The 20,171-nt window shown below is 37.1% G+C and overlaps 4 protein-coding genes across 5 annotated transcripts; 1 reads left to right on the forward strand and 3 right to left on the reverse strand.

Annotated features, from left to right (window-relative positions):
- Positions 1–1,048: 1,048 nt before the first annotated feature.
- Positions 1,049–4,513, reverse strand: LOC120210618. Of its 2 annotated transcripts, none has more exons than XM_039209318.1 (8): positions 4,123–4,513; positions 3,768–3,907; positions 3,493–3,607; positions 3,306–3,404; positions 2,600–2,947; positions 2,050–2,142; positions 1,756–1,962; positions 1,049–1,472 (listed from the first exon to the last, which is right to left on the reverse strand). In XM_039209318.1, the coding sequence occupies exons 1-8, from the start codon at positions 4,435–4,437 to the stop codon at positions 1,209–1,211; spliced, it is 1,581 nt and encodes a 526-aa protein (XP_039065249.1). In that variant the 5' UTR covers positions 4,438–4,513; the 3' UTR covers positions 1,049–1,208. The 2 variants fall into 2 exon arrangements, with proteins under 2 accessions (XP_039065249.1, XP_039065250.1); XM_039209319.1 differs by having other exon boundaries at positions 1,056–1,472; positions 3,493–3,592.
- Positions 4,514–5,197: 684 nt separating this feature from the next.
- Positions 5,198–7,947, reverse strand: LOC120210620 (glutamate dehydrogenase A-like). The gene is made up of 9 exons (XM_039209320.1): positions 7,686–7,947; positions 7,499–7,612; positions 6,836–7,057; positions 6,634–6,708; positions 6,427–6,543; positions 6,092–6,342; positions 5,842–5,917; positions 5,680–5,766; positions 5,198–5,598 (listed from the first exon to the last, which is right to left on the reverse strand). Exons 1-9 carry the CDS (start codon positions 7,791–7,793, stop codon positions 5,413–5,415), a joined length of 1,236 nt encoding a protein of 411 aa, XP_039065251.1. The 5' UTR covers positions 7,794–7,947; the 3' UTR covers positions 5,198–5,412.
- A 2,466-nt stretch (positions 7,948–10,413) lies between these two features.
- Positions 10,414–14,889, reverse strand: LOC120210616 (protein FRIGIDA-like). Its single transcript, XM_039209312.1, has 3 exons — positions 13,874–14,889; positions 11,417–11,592; positions 10,414–11,334 (listed from the first exon to the last, which is right to left on the reverse strand). The coding sequence occupies exons 1-3, from the start codon at positions 14,832–14,834 to the stop codon at positions 10,537–10,539; spliced, it is 1,935 nt and encodes a 644-aa protein (XP_039065243.1). The 5' UTR covers positions 14,835–14,889; the 3' UTR covers positions 10,414–10,536.
- A 2,362-nt stretch (positions 14,890–17,251) lies between these two features.
- Positions 17,252–19,511, forward strand: LOC120210622 (inositol polyphosphate multikinase beta-like). Its single transcript, XM_039209324.1, has 2 exons — positions 17,252–17,317; positions 17,435–19,511. Exon 2 carries the CDS (start codon positions 17,463–17,465, stop codon positions 18,294–18,296), a length of 834 nt encoding a protein of 277 aa, XP_039065255.1. The 5' UTR covers positions 17,252–17,317; positions 17,435–17,462; the 3' UTR covers positions 18,297–19,511.
- Positions 19,512–20,171: the final 660 nt, after the last annotated feature.

A 20,171-nucleotide genomic window follows, 5' to 3' on the forward strand; every position in this document is an offset into this window, starting at 1 on the left:
TGCTTCTTGGTTCTTAGCAAAGTATAAAGAAGTGTATATTCCTAAAGACTCACTTATTTCCGATCCTTCTCTTGGGGACTTGTTTTCTCTTCGCTCTACTCAGATTTCTCCTACTTTACTTTGGTCTCCTCCTCCTTTGGGTTTTGTTAAATTAAATGTTGATGCTGCCACTACAAGGGATTGGAAGAAAAATGGGTTAGGAGGAGTTCTAAAAGATTCCTCAGGTTCTACTATAGGTTATTTCAAGGAAACTGCTGGTCCGGGACCGCCTACGTTGATGGAGTTAAAGGCTATTATTATGGGGTTATCTTTCTTTGCAAACTATCAACAGAGGATCAATGACCGTCTGATTATAGAGAGTGATAGTAAGGTGGATGTGGATTGGATTAAGAGGGATGAATTATGTCCTGTTGTATATGCCTTCTTGATTAAAGATATTGCTCATAGACTTAATGCCTTTGAAAGTGTTGTTAGATGTGTTAGTAGGGCAGCCAATTTAGAGGCTGATGCCTTAACTAAAGAAGGCATAGGCTAAGTCAGTAAAGTTGTTGATTGCTATTTAAGGTGGTGTCTGGATTTTATGTGTTTTGTAAAGGGATTACTAGTGCTGTTTTAGCTAATTGTGTTTTTAGTTAGGGTGTTTTATGGGTGCTTCCAACTTATTTGGTTCTGTTGGGGTAGTTTTGTCGGTTGTATTGTTGGTTGTATCTTATGTGCTTTTATTGTTCAATAAAATCCTAAGGCACTCTTTTCATCTTTCCGCTGATTAAGGAGCTTCCCTACAAGCTCCATTAATCAAGAAGGGGGTTTTTAATGAGACCTGAAATTCTTATAAAAAAAAATGAGATCGAATCAAAATAAACCTTCCACTCGCAGCTGATCGCTTGTGGACTTGAGAGAAGGATCTCCTGTCGCTTTGAACATCAACCCATTTTGAGAAATAAAGCTTAATTCATCGTAACCCAATATCAACACGAACTTCCGTATGTTCCCCACCACTTAGTATATAAAACTTGGCTCATGGGAATCCATTTTTAGTTGTACAGCTTCATCATAATTCTGTACTACTCCCACATAATTTCCCTTCGGTTTGAGCTGACATAAGAGACAGTCCTCATCTCTAATGGTTTACTAATACATTTAGCAAGAAAGTAAAATAGAAGGAATGGGTGAAATTTCAGTGGTGATCAACAACAAAAAAAAGGTGCTTAGAGCCCTGGTATAGATTCAAGGTTGTATTGTTTAGGAATTGAAGATTCGAACACTCGGTTATCCTCTAGTTTTGGCTTCTTAATGGCATCAAGAGTCTGCAAGTAGGTGTAGGAAGCTGTCCGACTAACTGATGGGCCAGGATTGCTTATTCTGCTGGCAAGGAAGCGGCGGATTAGACCCCGAAGGAAAGGAGCCATTGTATCTGGCTCATATTCTAGGTAGTACATGATTCCTCCCATGCATGCACAAAATAAGGCAACCTGTGACAGTTCAGAATCATCAACTCAGGAACGGAATTTATATGAAAAAACCTTATTCATTTAAATAGCATAGATGTTCAAAAACCGGACAATTCACAGATTCACAATAGCACTTTTTGAAATGCATAAGCATAGTCTCGGCTAAGGTGACTTGTCCTGATATTTTTCAAGAACAAAGCTGGTTATAAATCTCTAACTACGGGCATAGTTTTCATTTACATCCACAAAGATGCTCTCACAAGAAAGAAATTTTAAGAGGCACATTTGTAGCATTTTAACATACCTCAGCATTTTTAACATCAGGAAGTAGCCGCCTGTTAACCAAAATATACCACAATGATTCTCCAGCTCGGGGAAGAACATATAGAGCAAGCTCACTCCGTCTAGCTTTTTTCTCCAGTAATACAGAAAGAGCAGATAAACCACCAGCGACCCAATATACCAGCTTGTGGTCTTTTGATGCAATTTTTCTATGCATGCATATAACCGCCTTGGATTGCACGAGAAAAAATATTCAACTTATTCTTACTGATTTTAACAACAGATAGAAGTGAATGAGAAATGAGAAACCAGCTACCTGAAAGATTCCGACAAATGCAGACAAGAAACATGTTGATCGAACAGAACCTTTAACAGCAAGCCAGCAGGTACGAGCAGGGGTATCCATAAACTAAAAGGACATCATAAAATTAAAAAAAAGATGGATCAGTTCCAAACTGAAGTTCTACTGTCAACTACAAGAAAGTCTCATTTACAAAAGGACAAACTGTAAGATTGGTTCTTTTCCTTTGTTGCCAGGCATAGGTGATTTTACTCAACTATTCACAGATTAACCGAATAATAAAATCCATGATTCCCACAGCACTCACGTGACATTACTAAAATGGCATTTCCTTAACCGGTTGACTATTTCATTTTTTGAAAAGAAGAGGTGTTTAAATGCAAAAGGCAGGCTTACGCTGACCTATTATAGAGTTCAAATGCATAAAGAGTATGATACCCAAGTTTGCTTTTTTCATATAAAGTATAAACAGAAGCATATGATAGTAAAGGCTGAAAGAAAAACTAACTCTAAGGACCCAAGATACGCATGCAGAAAGGAGACCAATATATTATACAAGATGTACCTTTTGTAGGCGCAAAACAACAAATGGCACAAACGTCAGAGAGAAGTACAGAGGAAATGTTTTCCTGAATGTAGCTGATGCAGCTTTAGCATTGTGTGTTAGACAAGAATTTGTGTCAGGATGAATAATAGAACAAGGTATAATAGACGGGAACTCTTCCAACTTCACATTATTGGACTTCCCTCGGCTAGATAAGTAGGCTGATATAGATGCAACATTCACTGGACCACCTCTACAGCTTTCCCTTACAGCCTTATATACAGGAGCAGCAACAGGACCAGTCTTCTGAATAAAATCTTGATATGCTTTTGGCAAGCTTTCAGGACGCATCACAAAGGCATACATAACCTGGTACGATAATTGGTAAAATGGGAGAAGGTGAAAACAAACGCAGAAATTTAGCATAAAAAATTAGCAACTATCAATAAAAAGTAGCTTTTAGAACATAAAAGGTAGTCAGATGAAAACTAATTTGGAGGTAAAATTCACAAGCTCATAGGAGCAGATTACAGTTAGAAACATTTCCAGAACATCACACGTGAAAGAGTCAACTTCTGTAGTTGTTATACCTAAAATTTAGCCTATGCTTCTATTTGGCACCTTTAGCTCACTAAAGACCAAACTAAACAATTTCTAGTGTTTTGAATGTTCCACTATCATCAAATTGGTGTATACAGATAAAATAACAAATTGAGCTTTACATTACCTGGGCACATGCTAAATAAAAGAGCAGAGAGTCACCATGCTTCCAATGACTTCCCCAAAAGTGAAATCTATTTTTCGACTTTGCAGAATTGTAAGCACACTGAAGATTAAAGCAAAATATTAGAGTGCAAATAGAGAGCTGGAATCCACGATCTCAAATCTTTGCAAGTCTAAAAGCTTTCATGTACCTGGGCTAATCTAGCCAAAAGATACAGTGCAAGTGTACGTCTTCGGCTTGAATCATCCAAAGCCAAAATAGACAACCCTGCAATTGAACCTGCTAAAAGTCTGTTCCAGCATAACCTTAAACAATGTCAAATAAAAGAATAATGTTCTAGCACGCATAAAAAGATTTCAAATAAGCATTTATCATAAGCCACAATTAGATATGAATCTCTTAGGAACCAACCACTTAAAAACAAGACAAAAAAAGCCAAAGTAAGGCCTTATATAGCGAACTTACGCATTCACTGGTGTCTCTTTCTTTCTCAGCTTCCTTAATAAACATCTAAGCAAATGGTATGACCCTGTGAAACCTCCAAAAAGTAAACCAATGCGGCATGCTTCCTCTCTCACAATCAAATCTTTCTCCGAGACAAGTTGCTGATGAACAAATTTATGCATTCAAACATTGTTAATATCAATTTTCTGCATATTCTTACACAATAATTCCTAGCAAACCCAAATAATGAACTACAAAATCACAGCAAATTTGCCAACCAGTCATCTAATCTCATCAGCTTTTTTTATTCTCTTTTGGAAAAAAATAGTTCATTTTACTAGTTCAGTAAAAGTGTTTGGAAGGTTAAAACCCTAACCTTGAGATCAAGAAGCGAAGAATAAGACTGTCTTCTGGCGAGCTTGAAAGCGCGGAGAAGAATCCCGATGCCCACTCTGACACCATAAGAAAGGAGAAAAGTTTGGCAAAGATTGCCAATGGCGTTGGCCACGCAGGAGTCATTCGCATGGTCGCACGGGGGGTCGTCGCCACTCGCCACCGTCCTCTGACGCCTATGGAGCTCCTCTATTGCTTCCCTCAATCGCTCCTCCGCCTCACGCAGCCTTCGCTCCGCCTCCGCACTGTCCGCCAACAACCGTGCAGAGGAATTTGCGTTTTTAGAGAGAGTCGACATTTCGAATTCGATATCGCCGTTCTTTCTATTTGCATCGGAAAGCTAAGCTTGGAAAAACGAGCAAAGAGGACAGAGAAGGATAAGTAGATCGAATTATAACACTAATAAATAGTGAGTTTTTATTTTTTGGGTAAGATACACCAATAGTCATTACACTATACTGAAATAATGTTTTAACCAATGAAGTTTTATATGTTACAAAATAGTCATTAAACTTATCAAATTATTATAAAATGATCATTAAAATTTATCAAACTAGTAAAAAATATTCATTAAAACTTATTAAATTGTTACAAAATTGATCTTTCAACTTATCAAAATCTATCATTATTTTATAACTTGCAATGACCATTTTATAACAATTTCAACAAGTTAGAAAGAAATTATCCAAAAGGTAAAAGGGTAACTTTTTCCCTTGTAGTAAACATATTTTATCACTTTCACTCCTATTGTATTTTCACATCAATTTAACTCTCATAGTTGTTTAATTACATTATTCTATACCCTACCCCAATTTAAAAGCCTAATTTACAAACTTTAAACCCTAAACCATAACCTCTCAAACTTATGTTTTATAATTTAGAGTTTTAAGTTAAAGATAAGTATAGAATGATGTAATTGAACAACTTTGAGGGCTAAATTGATGCAAAAATACGATAGGGACGAAAATAATAAATTGAATCTACTACAGGAGCAAAGATGTCCCTTAAACCTATCCAAAACATACAATTGCATAGAATAATAAAAATAAGTTGCAATGTCTCAAAGTTGAAAGAATATTGAACACAATGAATGTCATTATTCCAAATACAAATATCCCCCGATAAATATATATTTGAAGTTTCATAAACGATCAATGGGAGAAGAATAAAAATGTTAAAAGTTAAGAATTCTTGAAAGCTATTGCTTCAGCTTTCCACAATGCAGACTAGAAACTACAGAAACAGAAATAAGAAGCCGATCCAAGGGAGCAGTTTATGCTTCCCATCCTCTAAGGATAGTTGCACGAGCCACACGGTTCACCCCCAGCGTAAACGCACCCATCCGGAGACTGCACTCGTGTGTCTGGCACATGTTCTTGATGTTATGAAAAGCTTGAGTCATGTACTTCTTCAGCTCCGTGTTCACTTTCTCCTCATCCCACATGAAACCTTGAATGTTCTGCCAAGTTACATGAAAAAATAATGACAATATTTAAAAAGATAAGATACATGATGAAACAGATTAAACGTTTTTGCATACCTGAACCCACTCGAAGTAGCTGACTGTCACTCCCCCTGCATTTGCATATATGTCGGGTAGTATTACCACTCCTTTCTTTGATAGAATCTGCAGTATCGAATTTTCGGGTCAGATGTTTACCACTTATAATAGCAGAAAACAAGGATGGGACGGGGGATTTACCTCATCCGCTTCTGGATCTGTGGGATGATTTGCTGCCTCTATTATAAACTTCGCCTTCACATCTGCAGCATTTTCCCTTTAAAGAAGATAAGCCAATATGAGAGACAATCAGTACGTGAAGCAATCATGGGGTTATTAAGATGACACCAACTAAGACTCAGCAAAAGATAAGTTAAATTAGAACACAGCAGAACATGCAATAGTTTATACAGAGATGTTCGAACCAATATGCTTGGAAATTGATCCTAACCTGTTCAGGACTCCACCTAAAGCACATGGGATGAGAACATCACATTCATGCACAAGCACTTCATTTGGATCCATGGAATCACCACCGCTGAAGCTTTTCAAACTGCCAGTAGCTTCTTTATGCTTTAGCAGTTCCGGTATATCGATTCCGTTTGGATTCTTAATAGCACCCGTTATGTCACTCACCACGATAATCTTACCACCCTTCTCGTGTATGAGCCTCGAGGCCCAAGACCCCACATTACCAAAACCCTAGGAAAATTTAATAATAATCATTAAAAAAGCACCTCAAAGGGAAATACATTCTAACCATGTTACAGATCATGTGGACTATACCTGAATAACAAATGACATCCCCTTTATTGACTTCCCATATTCAGCAAGTAAAGCTTCAGTTGCATATACAACACCGCGCCCGGTTGCAGCTTCCCTGCCTAGTGATCCACCAAGATCCTAAGATTTTCAAGTATATCGAGATCCTTTTATTCTGAAACTTTGAGTATTCATCCAGAATATGGCATTAAATCTATCTTTAGCACTTACAATAGGCTTCCCTGTAACAACAGCCGGTGAGTGTCCATGAAACTTCGAGTATTCATCCAGAATCCATGCCATGGTCTGTACATATTTCATATATTTAAAAAAAATATTAAAAAAAGCTAAATGGAATTCAAACAAATTTATGATTTAGAAACCAAAAGGAAGTACATGAAACATTGAAACATAAAAGTGAGGACTGTATAACCTGTGCATTAGTCCCCATGTCTGGTGCAGGAACATCTGTATGTATACCAATAAGATCATGGATCTTTTGAGTGAAGACCCGAGTTAGACGTTCCAATTCACTCTTACTTAAATCCCTAGGATTGCAGCCAATGCCTCCTTTCGCACCGCCGTAAGGAATGTCAGCTACACCCGTTTTCCAGGTCATTAGTTGAGCCAGGGCATTTACTTCATCAGGGTCAACCTTTAAGCAAAATCGACAAAAAGATAGATTGTGAATCCCAATGATGTTTCGTCTCTTTTATGCTGTAAGATCAAGCACAACTGAAATCCCATGTTGAAATTTAGAACAGTGGAAACAAATCAACTGTAGAGGGCATGTTAGAACTCAGAACATAAAAAGAAAATAAAATCCAGAAACCCAATATACAGAATTCTTTGCTAAATCTCATTAACGTCGGGATCTGGAAGAACAGGGAATTAGAAAGAACAAAAACAAAAGCTGCAAACTTGATTTAACAAACTAAGAATCCTCGAAGAACAATACAGGAAAATCACCAAAGAAAAGTTTGTCTTTTCTTTCTAATAAGAAGAATGCCTACATCCCAACAAACCAAAGTAAAACCAAACAATAAACAAACAATCATGTCAAAAACAACAAGCAATGTAAAAGACAAAAGAAGACCTCAGGATGATATCTGATTCCTCCTTTCATGGGACCACGGGCATTATCGTGTTGTATCCTAAATCCAACGTATGTCGCCAAGGTTCCATCGTCTTTGGGGATCGTGCACTCCACCTGCTCCAATAAAAAAAGCATGAGAAATCCACGATCAGATTCGAGGAGGAAGAGGGTTTCTGTAGGGGAATACCTTGATTTCTCTAAAAGGGATGAGAAGACTCTTCTCGAGCTTAGTGTCTAGCCCAAGTAAACGAGAAGCCAGTCGGAAATTGCGGTTGGTTGCAGCAAGAGCATTCATGGCGACCTACTAAGAACTCAACAAGAAATACCCAGAAAGAAAAATCAACGGCTCGATGGAGAGTAAAAGAGAAAGACGTTGATTAGTTACTACTTGATGAAACGACGACAATGAGATGAAGAGGAAAAGAAAAAGTCTGCCTTTTCCCAGGAGAGAGAAGGGGTATATATATAGGGGGAGGAGGATAGAGGATGGATAATCAAAGAGTTATTCTTCACATCAAACTTCAAGTGTTATTCCATATTTTATTAGGACAGGATCTTTCAACAAAACAAAACTCTCATCTCTTATTATAAAAATAAAAAGGATAAAAACTACACATTTAGTTCCCCAATTCACTTTTATTCCGTTTTGGTCACTTAATTATTTGTTTTTTCAAAATCATATCTAATATTTAGTTTTAGTTTCAAAATCATTGAAATTTTTGTTGATGTGTCACCATAAGATAATATTACGCCATCATTGAAATTTTTAAAAAACATCAAATCAATTTTAAACGTTACATGAGTAAAATAAAACCAAAACATAATAAAAGTGATAGTTAGAATACTAAACGTGTAGTTTACCCAAATAAAGAACAATCCCCGAAACACTTAGAATTTACGCTAGTGCCCCATCCATGATGCTTTGATGTTAGATTATTTACCATATTAATAATTTACATTTATTTTATTATTTCATGTCTGATTACTTTTCAATAGCATTAATACAAAAGATGAAAGTAATTTAAAGAGGAAATATAGATATTTCTGGAAAATAAATAATTTAGAATTTACATAATTTTTAATAAAAAAACTCATTATTTTTGTTAAATTCAAAATTTTCCTACATAACAAACAACAGCTGCCGTAATTGACTTGGTCTTTGTCCTTTTTTTATTACTATTTTTAATTGGGACATTGTACAAATATTTTCAATAAGAATTAAAGTTTAATGTAGTATTTGTTTTTGGTACAATTCATAATAGTATTTTAATTACTGCAAGACAATTTTAATTATAATTGAATATTTTAAAAATAATTAATTGATGCCATTGGCAACAGAAAATTGAAATATTTTGAGCAAAGTGTGCAAGCTTTTCTTTTCCTTTTTGAGTATAAAAAGGATTTAAGTGATATATTTTTTAAAAGGGTAAACTACACAATTGTTCCCCTAACTATAGGGTAATGTTTTTTAGGTCTCTCGACTATTAAAAGGTACAAAATTATCTTCTAACTATATAATGATGCTTTGTTAAATCCATTGACTATTAAAAGTTATAGAATGATCACCAAATTATTCATTATGTTCCAAATTCGTCATTTTTCATTAAAAAATGACGGTTGTTCAAGTTGGGCGTCAACATGATGACTGAGATATAATAGTCATTTGAGATTCTTGGATCAAATTTTATCATATCACAATCAACATGTTGACGTTCAGCTTAAAATACCGTTTATTTTCTAACGAAAAATGACAGTTTGGAACGTAATGAATAGCCAGGTGACAATTTTGTAACATTTAATACTCAAGGGACTTAACAAAGCAGTATATTATAGTCAAAGGACCATTGTATACTTTACCCTTTTGAAAAAACTTGATTGTTTATAGTGGGATTGAGTTTTAAGGGGAGGGCAGAGCAGCCATTGGATTGACTAGGCGAGGACGCGGCAACTCGCCGCCTATATCCTCATGACGTGTACTTTGTTCATCGAAATCCGCTAATTATGGTAAGAGAAGACAATCAAATCCCATTAGCTGTGAAATTCAAGTGTTAATTAAATCCTCATGTCTTTATCTATTCATTTGTTCGGTTAAATTTGAATAAACGAACATAAATACACCGTCGTTCATGTTTATTCGGCTTACAAGCCTACCTACCCCTCTGGTAGATCACAGCAAGGAGGAGAAGGCATTCCAAACCAACAAAAACAGAAGTACATATTCTTTAAGAGATAAGTGGCATCACGGTCGCACACATTTTAAGAAATATTCCAACACAATGAATGGCATTTTATCTACTCTCCGGATATCTGTTTTCTCATGTAAATATGCTCTGATTTCCCTCCCTCAAGATTCTAGCCCACAATTTGAGAAAAATCCGGCCGGCCCTTTTGCAGGTAAATTGCAGTTCAACATTTTCCCTCCCCGATACATAATGACAATCTCATCATTGTTAAACTATATGTAATGTTCTTCTCGGAATTGCAGCCTCGGACAATGTGATTCATCTTAATATGGTCTGTATCTCATTGGCCGCCTGAACCCTGGAACCCTCCTGAAAATGTGCTCGATTGTGTTCAATACGATCAATAACAGGGTCACAAAGCAGAAAAACTATCATTATCCAAAATATTATGCAAAAAACCAATAGTGAACATGCAGAGAAACCAAAATATCTAATTTATTATTTTCGTCCCTTTCATATTTTCACGTTGCTAGAGAATGTCGTCTTGAGCTTGTAGTATTCGACTCTTATCAGTATTGCAGCTGTTGATAGTATTCGACTCTTATTAGTATTGCATCTGTTGATAGCATTTGACTCTTATTAGTATTGCAGCTGTTGAGATCTCCGATTAACTTGGATAACTCAAAATTTTTCTTCTTAATTTTCAAGTCAAAACCGAATTTTGCCCATCTCTAGATGAAATCACCAATAACTTTTGCATACTAAATATCCACCTGGTTCAGAAGGAAGATGATAGAGTGTTTTAATATTCTGGCTATAACAAGTAAAATGAAAGACACGACTGGGTACTAATAATTACTGATACATATAGGTTGACTGACGGACATTTGCACCAGTTGGCAATGTGCCACTCCGGTGAGAACTAGTCGTATAAGACTCGTTTTCCCCTACTCCATCAGCAAACCCATATAGATCTGCTGATGTCCTGGCACTACCATCCGGCAAACCGACGAATCCTTCCATGGTTGACGATGACCCATATAAACTACCAAACCTCATGGATGCCGAATGCCCGACTGACTGTTGTCTCCATCCTCCATATGTCCTGATTAATTCCTCAGCCTTATTGACTTCAGTCCCCCCACGAGCTCCAGAATAAGAGCCTACGCTGCTGCTTCCAACACCGCCGATCCCTACCATCTGGGCAACTCCATTTCTAGGTAAAGAACCTACAGTCGATCCATGTGGTACGGATGAGGCAGCCGGATGACCAGAAATAGCACCGTCATACGAGTTCGACATCAAACCATTATACGACCTCATGCTGTTGGCAAGAGTAGTAGCCCGTTGCTCATTCAGCAACCCATTGACATGAGAAGAATTCGGCAAGGGTGACCCTATGGTGGCGAATCGTGAACGTTTGATTTCTTGACTCATAACCCTACTTGACGACCCCATTTCATCCGGTTTTCTCTTTGGTATCATTTTCTTTTCCTCAATCTTTCTATTTAGCACTAAATTTTCTTCTTCCATCTTGATTATCTTCTCTTCAATTTTCCATGAACCGAGAAACTTTGCTACATCACTGCTGCAATCGTCCAAATATTTGAGGACAGATTTGAGAGCATCCAAGTGCTTTTCATTAGCCATTTTCTGCAAAGCCATGGAGATCAATGCAATATTAAAGAAAGGTATACATGAAAATAGTGTGACAGAAGATCAGAAAAGACCATACCAATGCTACTGGCGAATTTTGTGCTTCCTGCTTCGCCTTCTTGAATTCTTTTGCAGACTCTTGCAAGAATAAAGTCAAAATTTTCTTAAGGGAGCATTTATCCTCAAGCCCAAAGGTAGAAGCAACATCAACAGCTTCAACATGCATTCCATTCTTCGCCATAGCCTCTATTATATCTATAGCAGACAAAAGCATCATAAGAACCAAAAATTGCTGATACAACTTGATCAAAAACCTAAATGCAACCACCCATCTCCAATCCAATTGAAAATATTTAGGTCTAAACTATGTTCCTAGTCCCTATACACCTCATATATTGAAATGTAGTCCATCTACTTTTAATTATTTGTTTAATGTCCCACCTTAAGAATGAAAAGTAAAACAGAAAAATAAATAAATAAACTGGAGGAGGGAAAAAGAACCGAGTCTGACTCCCATTTAGTTCTTGCAAATCAGTGAAGAAGAACAATAGCCATTTAAAATCCCTAACTTCCTTCATCATTCCAATCAGAATTGGAATAAAAAAAAAATATGAAATACCCATTAACTATCCTTACTTTTCTGAATCAGAAACCCTAAATCGATACCCTATCCCAGTTTGAATTCCCAATTGGATTTCGACAATGAAATTCAAATCGAATCCCGAATACTTTTCTGAATCAGAAACCCTAAATCGATACCCTATCCCAGTTTGAATTCCCAATTGGGTTTCGACAATGAAATCCAAATCGGATCCCGAATCCTCTTTGCCGCCATCAAGTGTAGAGAGAAGTCATGAAATGAAGCCAAGCCCAAGGTTTTATTCCTTCCACACAGAATGAAAATAATTTCCAATTTCGCAAAACGCTGAGATCTAATCCAATCCCTTGGTCATTCCTACAGCTAAAAATAGGAAAAAGCTCATCTAATGTACGCACTGTCACCAACCAATTATCTTTGCTTCCAGCAATGATTTCCAGATCCAGCCTCATCGTTTCTTTTTCTTTCCAACGAAAAGATGACTTGGTCAATCTCATCTCAGGTTGCAACAGCAGCGGTGGCAGTGACTTCTCTGCCACAACCAGCAGCGAAAACTTCCCTGGTCACCAGGAAAGTACTACAAGCAAGACTAGAAATCAATCTAGCCGTGAATGATATGTCAACACTTTTTTTTCATATATGGCTTCCGTGGGGCTTTATATTGGCAACGTCAAAAACTTGAAATTATTAAAATGCCACATAGGCAGCTTTAACGGGAGAGCTTTGACAGTGTTAACAATTGCAGTTCAATTTTTAAATCAAAATAGCATTGGGAATGGATTACTGGAACCAAAAGTAGAGACTAAATTTCAAACACGTGAAGAAAACAAGGACTATGAGCTGCCAAAAATTTAACAGTGGCAGTCATATGGGTAAAGAAATGGATGTCTAATTTCTACGACAATTCTCCTTATGGGTATTTAAAAGTGAGGCAGACCACGACAACTTTTTCAGAAGGTATAAATAAAGTATTTCAAACTCTTTGTTTTACAAGAAGTGACCATACAACACAAAACGCTGCCACCCAGGATATGATGAAACTCTTATAAAACCAAGGAGATTCCATCAAGGAAGGATTTTTCTATAACAACAGAGAATTAATGAGCACAAAGAAGCTACGAAACGTCGGAACATAATCTACACGCACTAAGAAAGACTCTTTCTCTTGACCTCATTTTAATACGTAAAATCTACCATACTCTTCCTTTTGATCTCAATATTTACGAAAGCACCTTCTAGTATCAACTATCATCAGCATTTAAATGAGAAACTCAAACTAACAGCTAACAACCTCCAAATATTTAACAGGGATTACCAGTTGGCTATGTAGGCATTGCACTTATTTAAAACCCAGCGTTTATCCATATTTCCTCCTACACTCGGTTCAGCTATTAATATTCAAGCTATATAAAGTAAAATCTGATACCATCTCATTGCTTGAGTAATTTACTAATCTCTAGGCATAAACAGAACAACATCTTGGGGTAGTTCAGAGCTGGCTAACAACCAAAAAGGGATTAAATTAAAGGGTCGTAAACAGAGGATATAATTGATTTTTCACCGTTCTTGTCACCAAAAGGGAATTTAAGGCTCATAAAACAAGGGATTTAAGGCATTCCTATTTTTCAGCTAGAGGCTGACAAGTTTAAAGTAAAGAATTAAAATGGTAGTTTACAGACTCATTTGCTAAAAAATGAACTCCACCACTAATCTATAGGATTATAATCTACATGAAACTATGACAAAATTCAAACTCTTGGAATAGATTCAGGTCATTGTATTGTACTTTAAAAACCCAAGGGCATGCATCAAAAAACATTTTTATCTGCTATATAAGAACCGCACTCCATACTAATAAGAACATTCCAACAAAATTACAACGTTATAAGCAATCATATATTGTAAACTAGGGAACCCGAATTCCCAAAGTGTAATTACCTGGAATTTTATGAGGAAGCACAGGAGAGGCCTTTAAGGCATCTGAACAAGCCCTGAGATTACACAACCGCAGAAAATTACCCAAGTCCTCAATCTTGAACACTTTTGGAATCCCAAAACAAGCCACAAAAAGCAACAAGCCTCTAGCATCAACTTCACTGGCTTTAGCCAAACCACCCTCATTAATCAACCTCTTTCGCCATGCAATGGCGGATTTCTCCGCTTCTTCCTTAAGGTTTTCCGGAACCTTAACCCTACCTTCACCGTGTAAACCTCCCATCATCAAAAGGAAAAACTCCAGCGCCAAGACGGAGGCTTCCCTTGCCGGAATCATGGGCGAGTCCTTGGTATAAGCCCTTATTCCTTGTAGATAGAACCTCCCAATGCAATCTAAAACCAATTTGGCCGGCTCTGGGGCAAGCTTCAGAGCCTCGGGGACTTCTTCTCGAAGCTTGGGAAGGTTTGATAAATGGGTGGCAATGTATTTACGGAGTCCTTTACTGGACATCATCTCGCATAGGCTTTCAATTTCGGAACGCGAGGATTTCGAAGGAGAAGCCTCTTCGGATCCCTTTTTCGCCGTTTCACCATCGGCCCCTGTAGGTTTGGGGGCGTATTGGGGTTCGATTTGTGGGCATTTTCGTTGTTGAGGTTCATTGAATTTGGAGTCGATGGCTTTGTTGATGAAATCCAAGTGTTTGGTTAAGTCATCGAATCTGCATTTGAAAGCATGGATTGTGGATGAGAGGGAGGCAAGATCGTCGATGGATTTTAAGAATTGGGGTTGCCCTCGTTCTTCTTCTTCTTCTTCGAGTTGATGCGGTTGGGTTGATGGCATCTGTTGCAGATCGGGCTGGGCTTTGACAACTGCTAACGGTTGTAGAACGGGGTCGGACGGTGGCTCAGACAGTGTCGGTCCGACTAGTTCTTGCTTGATGAAAGGGTCGGAAGGCTGGGACATGACTACAGGAGATGAGAGCAGAACCACACTTTAACGGCGAATTTAGCCGCAGAAGCTAAAAATCTCGAGTTAAAGACTTGATCTTTTTTCTTTGCCCAGAGTCTGGTGACCATTAGACCTATGGGTTGCATTGGGCCTTGTTTACATTTGACAACTAGGGCTTTTCGTTTCGGTAATAAGATGAGTTGTCCGGATTATTTGAATTTTATGTTTGGATTGTCTGATATCAAATTTAAAATTTATTTGATAGGTTTTTTATAGGCTAGTATATCTAGTTTATCATTTCTATCTCTATTATATTTTTGTACCGATTTAATCCTCAAAGTTGTTTAATTGCATCGTTCTATATCTTATCCCTAACTTAAAATCTTAAATTATAAATCTTAAGTTAGGGTTTAGGGTTTAAGTTTATAATTTAAGGTTTTAAGTTAGAGATAGAGTATAAAATGATACAATTGAGTAACTTCGAGAACTAAATTGATATGAAAATATAATTGGGACAAAAATAATAAATTAAGTCTACTACAAAAACAAAATTTATCCTTTTGTTTTTTTTTCATATTTTATTATGGATAAAAATGATAACGAAGTAAAGCTAAGCAGGATGGATGTGAAATTTTTCACACCTCTACAACAGATGATTTAGATGGCTTTATGTCTCCAAACATGTAATCATCTACCACTACAAATAGAGTATACTCAAATCTTATAGCAGCACGAATCAAGTGACATTTGTCGTAAAAGAATTGTAGTTATTTCTAAAGATTCGGGTTCGAACACTATAAATATCAGGGGTGTGAGCGTTTGATGTCAAAAAGTCGAGGGTTATCTTTTAAACAAATATTGTCTTGTACTTATCTAGATTAATAAAAAAATCTTATAGAAAGCCATTATATTCAAAGTATCTCAAAGACACATTAGTTCAAATCCACTTCTCATGCATCTTTAAAAACATATTCAACCTACTCCTAAATAAGTATATTACTGTGCAAACCTGTAACTACATCGAACACTCACTGAAACAACGATTAATCCTACACCAAACGATCAATGTACGGTCGAATTCCCCTTCACTTTGCCTGGGGGATACAACAAACTAGGGGTGTAAATCAACCGTTCCTGAATGAATAAAGTTGTATCCGTGTTTGTTTGTTTATTTTTTAAGGTGTTTATGTTCGGTTTGTATTCGTTTAAATTTTAATACCGTGTTCGTTTATTTAACATTCACTAACGTGATCTTTTAATGTTCATGAATATGTTTGTTTAAATGTTTGCGAACATGTTCGTTTATCGTTCGTAAACATGTTTGTTTAGAATAAAAAAAAAGGGAAAAGAGAGCTATTCAAAATATAAAAAAAAAATAAACAAGCTTATAAATGTACTTGTTCGTGAACATAAACGATCATGAATATGTTTGTTTAAATGTTTGCGAACATGTTCGTTTAGTGTTCGTTTATCGTTCGTAAACATGTTTGTTTAGAATAAAAAAAAGGAAAAAGAGAGCTATTCAAAATATGAAAAAATAAACAAGCTTATAAATGAGTTTGTTCATTAACATAAACGAACCGAACATATCTCTGTTCATTTTTGTTCGTTTATCAAATGAACATAAAATTTTTTGTTCGTTTATCAAATGAACATAAAAAAAGGAAAAAAAGAACTATTGAACTTAATAAACGAATATTATACGAATAGTTTATGAATAATTCACTGAATGCACTATTCATTTACACCCCTACAACCAACTCATCCTGATCTTTAAGAACACACAATAAGGAACAAAGAACACTAGAACTTGCTGAAAAATCACTACAATCAACCTGTAACACCCTATAAATTTCTTTGAAGACTAAATTGGTAATTTAAAATATCTTGAAAATTAATTGGGTAAATTTCCATGAGTTATGAAATTAAACTGAATTTTGGATAGAAGATTAATTCCTAGAAATTGGGTTTATGGAAGATCTAGGACTAAATGGAAATAAATGAATCATATATATTTAGATTGAAAACAAGAAAAGAATTGAACTCTATAATGAATAAATTAGCCAAAATATTATGTAAGCTTGTGCAAGGATCTTGACGGGGGTTTTCATCTTAAACATAGAGCGTTATATTAATAATAGGTCTAGAGCATGTTTCGAGTTTGAGTCCTTATATTTGCAGAAAATCGATTCACCCATCAGAAGCATACGTACGATATGGGTCAATTCAGATTAGTACGAAGCCTTGGAAATCGTTGAAGTGATTAAAATGAAGAGCACCACGTGTGTTTATTCCATGGAATAACAGCGGAAGGTCTTGTTGTCGATAGTCTTGGCGTGGAACCTGCACATGCACGCATTACATCACGTGAGAAACATGATTCGATTCCGCATGCCAATGGCCTTGGACGCTACAATCTTCGACTGGGGATGGGATTCTCTCTTAAATCTAACGCAAACCTGCAAATGCAATCATCATTCTTCGCTTCAAAACCAACCGTAAGTTCATCTTTCTTTCTTTTCCTGATCATGTCTTTTCCATTTGGCATTCTTGGTGTTTGATGCTGGCCAAGATGCCCATATTCTTTATTGAAATTTCAAGTCATTGTTATGCAGGTAAAGCTCACTTTCAAGTTTCTGCATCATGCTTAAGGTTCCAGAGCATCAGGTTGCAGGTCATCAAGCCATTGATGGAAATCTTGGCCCCCTCGTAGATGATTCAGGACGTTTTTACAAGCCTCTCCAGGAAAATGAACGCGGCACCAAGGAGCTGGCCTTCTATCGATCATTATCTTCCGACACACTGGTTCCGGACCACATCCGCAGATTCTTTCCAGTTTTCTATGGCAGCCAACTCTTGGAGGCCTCCGACGGGTCCGGTTTACGCCCCCACCTAGCCCTGCAGGATTTAGCCTCGAATCACCTTAATCCATCTATCTTGGATGTTAAAATGGGTTCAAGAACATGGTACCCCGAAGCATCCGATGAGTACATCCAAAGGTGCCTGGAGAAAGATAGAACAACTACTACTGTGTCCCTAGGCTTTAGAATATCTGGATTGCAGATATATGAAAGCAAGGAATCAGGGTTTTGGAAGCCTTCGAGGAAGGATGTCCTTAATTTTACTGCTGAAGATGTTAGATTAGTTCTGAGGAAGTTTGTTTCGTCGAATTCTTCGGATATGAAACCGGATTGTTGTTTCGCTCCCACCGTATACGGCGGTCCTGCAGGGATTTTGGAGCAATTACTGGAGCTGAAAACATGGTTCGAGGATCAAACGATTTTCCATTTGAATTCAACTTCACTTCTCATCTTGTTTGATAAGGAATCAGTTTTGAAAGGAAGGACTCCGTTGGGTGAAGTGAAACTCATCGATTTCGCTCATGTGGTGGAAGGCAAAGGTGTTATTGATCATAATTTCCTGGGGGGAATCTGCTCTTTGATCAAGTTCATCTCCGAGGTGCTGTCGCCTATTTGAAGGAATAGACAACAGAAGCTGGTTCACAGAACCGGAGGAGAAATGCTTGTCTAACAATAAATAACTGATGCAATTTTATGTTTAGTGAGATTGACAATGATGGAAAGGCTTGAAGCTCATCAATGCTTCATTGTCCACATGTAATACCCTTTCTGTGGCTACTACGGATTCACTTCTTTCAATAGGCGGTAGCAAAGGAAGAATAGCTAACGTTTCGTACCGGTTCCTTCCATACCACTACTTCCTTCTACTCAAAGAAGAGGGAAAGACTTATTCCACCTTCGCATGCTTCTAAGATGTCTCCTAAAAAGACTATCCTTTAAGTAGGACAAGGAAGAAGTGAAAGTGAAAGTGAGACGAGCAGGTACGTTGAGTCAGAATGTTAATTATAAGTCCATATACTATGCTTCGGATTCACTTCCTTCGCATGCTTTGGAATTTCGTACCGGTTAAGTAGGACAAGGAAGAAGTGAAAGTGAGACGAGCAGGTACGTTGAGTCAGAATGTTAATTATAAGTCCATATACTATGCTTTAAGTCCATATACTATGCTTTGGAATCTCTCCCTAGTCACATAACTCTAGAGCGATGAAGCATTCTCCTCCAAAATACGATTACCAATTGCTTTCGCGTATTTATTTAAGGCTTTCTAAATCATATCATTCTTATTTCCTGTCCCCCACCTTTTTAGTACCAAAAGAAAACAGCTAAAGCAACCCTTTCTGCAGCTCCTGGAACAGCCGAATAATCTGGAGTTGCTCTCTTTCTCGTATTCGAAGTGGTAGAGCGAGCTTATGTGCTTTTCATTTAAGGGAATGGTCTTTCGCAAAAGAAGTGAGAATCTCCTTCCACCTTTGATTTGATGATAATCGTATCATCCTTGCCCAATCCGTTTAGCACGTAATCTGTAGTCCGATCGTCTTACATATGTAGTCCAGCCGGCCCTCAATGTGGATGAAGCCGCTTATTTCCGTCCGATGATGCGTAGAAAAGATTGAGTGAAAATGAGATCTACCCTTTTCTTATATATGCAACCACCGGTGCCAGTTTTAGGGCTCAATCAAGGCCTCGGAAGCAATACAAGATATGGGTTCGTCAGACTTTATCATTCCTCCGGGTCAGAGGGAACTGCGAGACCTAGCTAACGCCCTTCTTCCATGATAGTAGGAAGGTATACTAGAAGCCAAGAAGCTTGTGAACAAACCAGAGAGGGGACAAGGACAGTGAACCTCCAAAGTGCAACAGATTGTTCAAATTTGTCTGTTAAATATTATTTTAAAGATTAAAAATGATATATTTTAGAGAAATGATGTGATATATCAAAAAAAGATAAATTACATCTTTAGTATTTAACTATTAATTTTAATTTATTTAAATTTTCAAAAAAATTAAAATTATATTTAAAATTATATTTTTATTTTATTTTAATACTCATGTTTAAAATTTAATGTAAAATTTTAAACAAATAAAAATTTTAAGTGATCAATTTAGATATTAAAAACGTTAAACTTTTAATTGATAGTTACTGTACAATCACAGGGAGCCCTGTACCATAAGTGGAATGTATAGTTACATACATCAAGGCATTAGCAATAGGGAGAAATTTCACCATTTGGTAACGTAATATCAAGCACCATAAACACGAAACTTAGGATCACCACCAACGGACTCGAGAGTCTCAGCCCAAGACATAGGCCCCCGTGTGGGTTCATCTATGGCATAGCCATCATCACTCTTGTGTATATGGGCAACTTTCCTGAAAAGCGATTGCTTAAGCAACATGTCAGCCTCATCCAGCACCCGTTCGGGCTCCTCCACCTCGGGTAAACTCTCCCTCCTCTTCTTGTTAAGTCGCACATGCGGCGAGTTCTTCAGC

Source organism: Hibiscus syriacus, unplaced genomic scaffold, assembly GCF_006381635.1.
Source record: "Hibiscus syriacus cultivar Baekdansim isolate YM2019G1 unplaced genomic scaffold, ASM638163v2 tig00109926_pilon, whole genome shotgun sequence".
Taxonomy (NCBI): Eukaryota; Viridiplantae; Streptophyta; class Magnoliopsida; order Malvales; family Malvaceae; genus Hibiscus; species Hibiscus syriacus.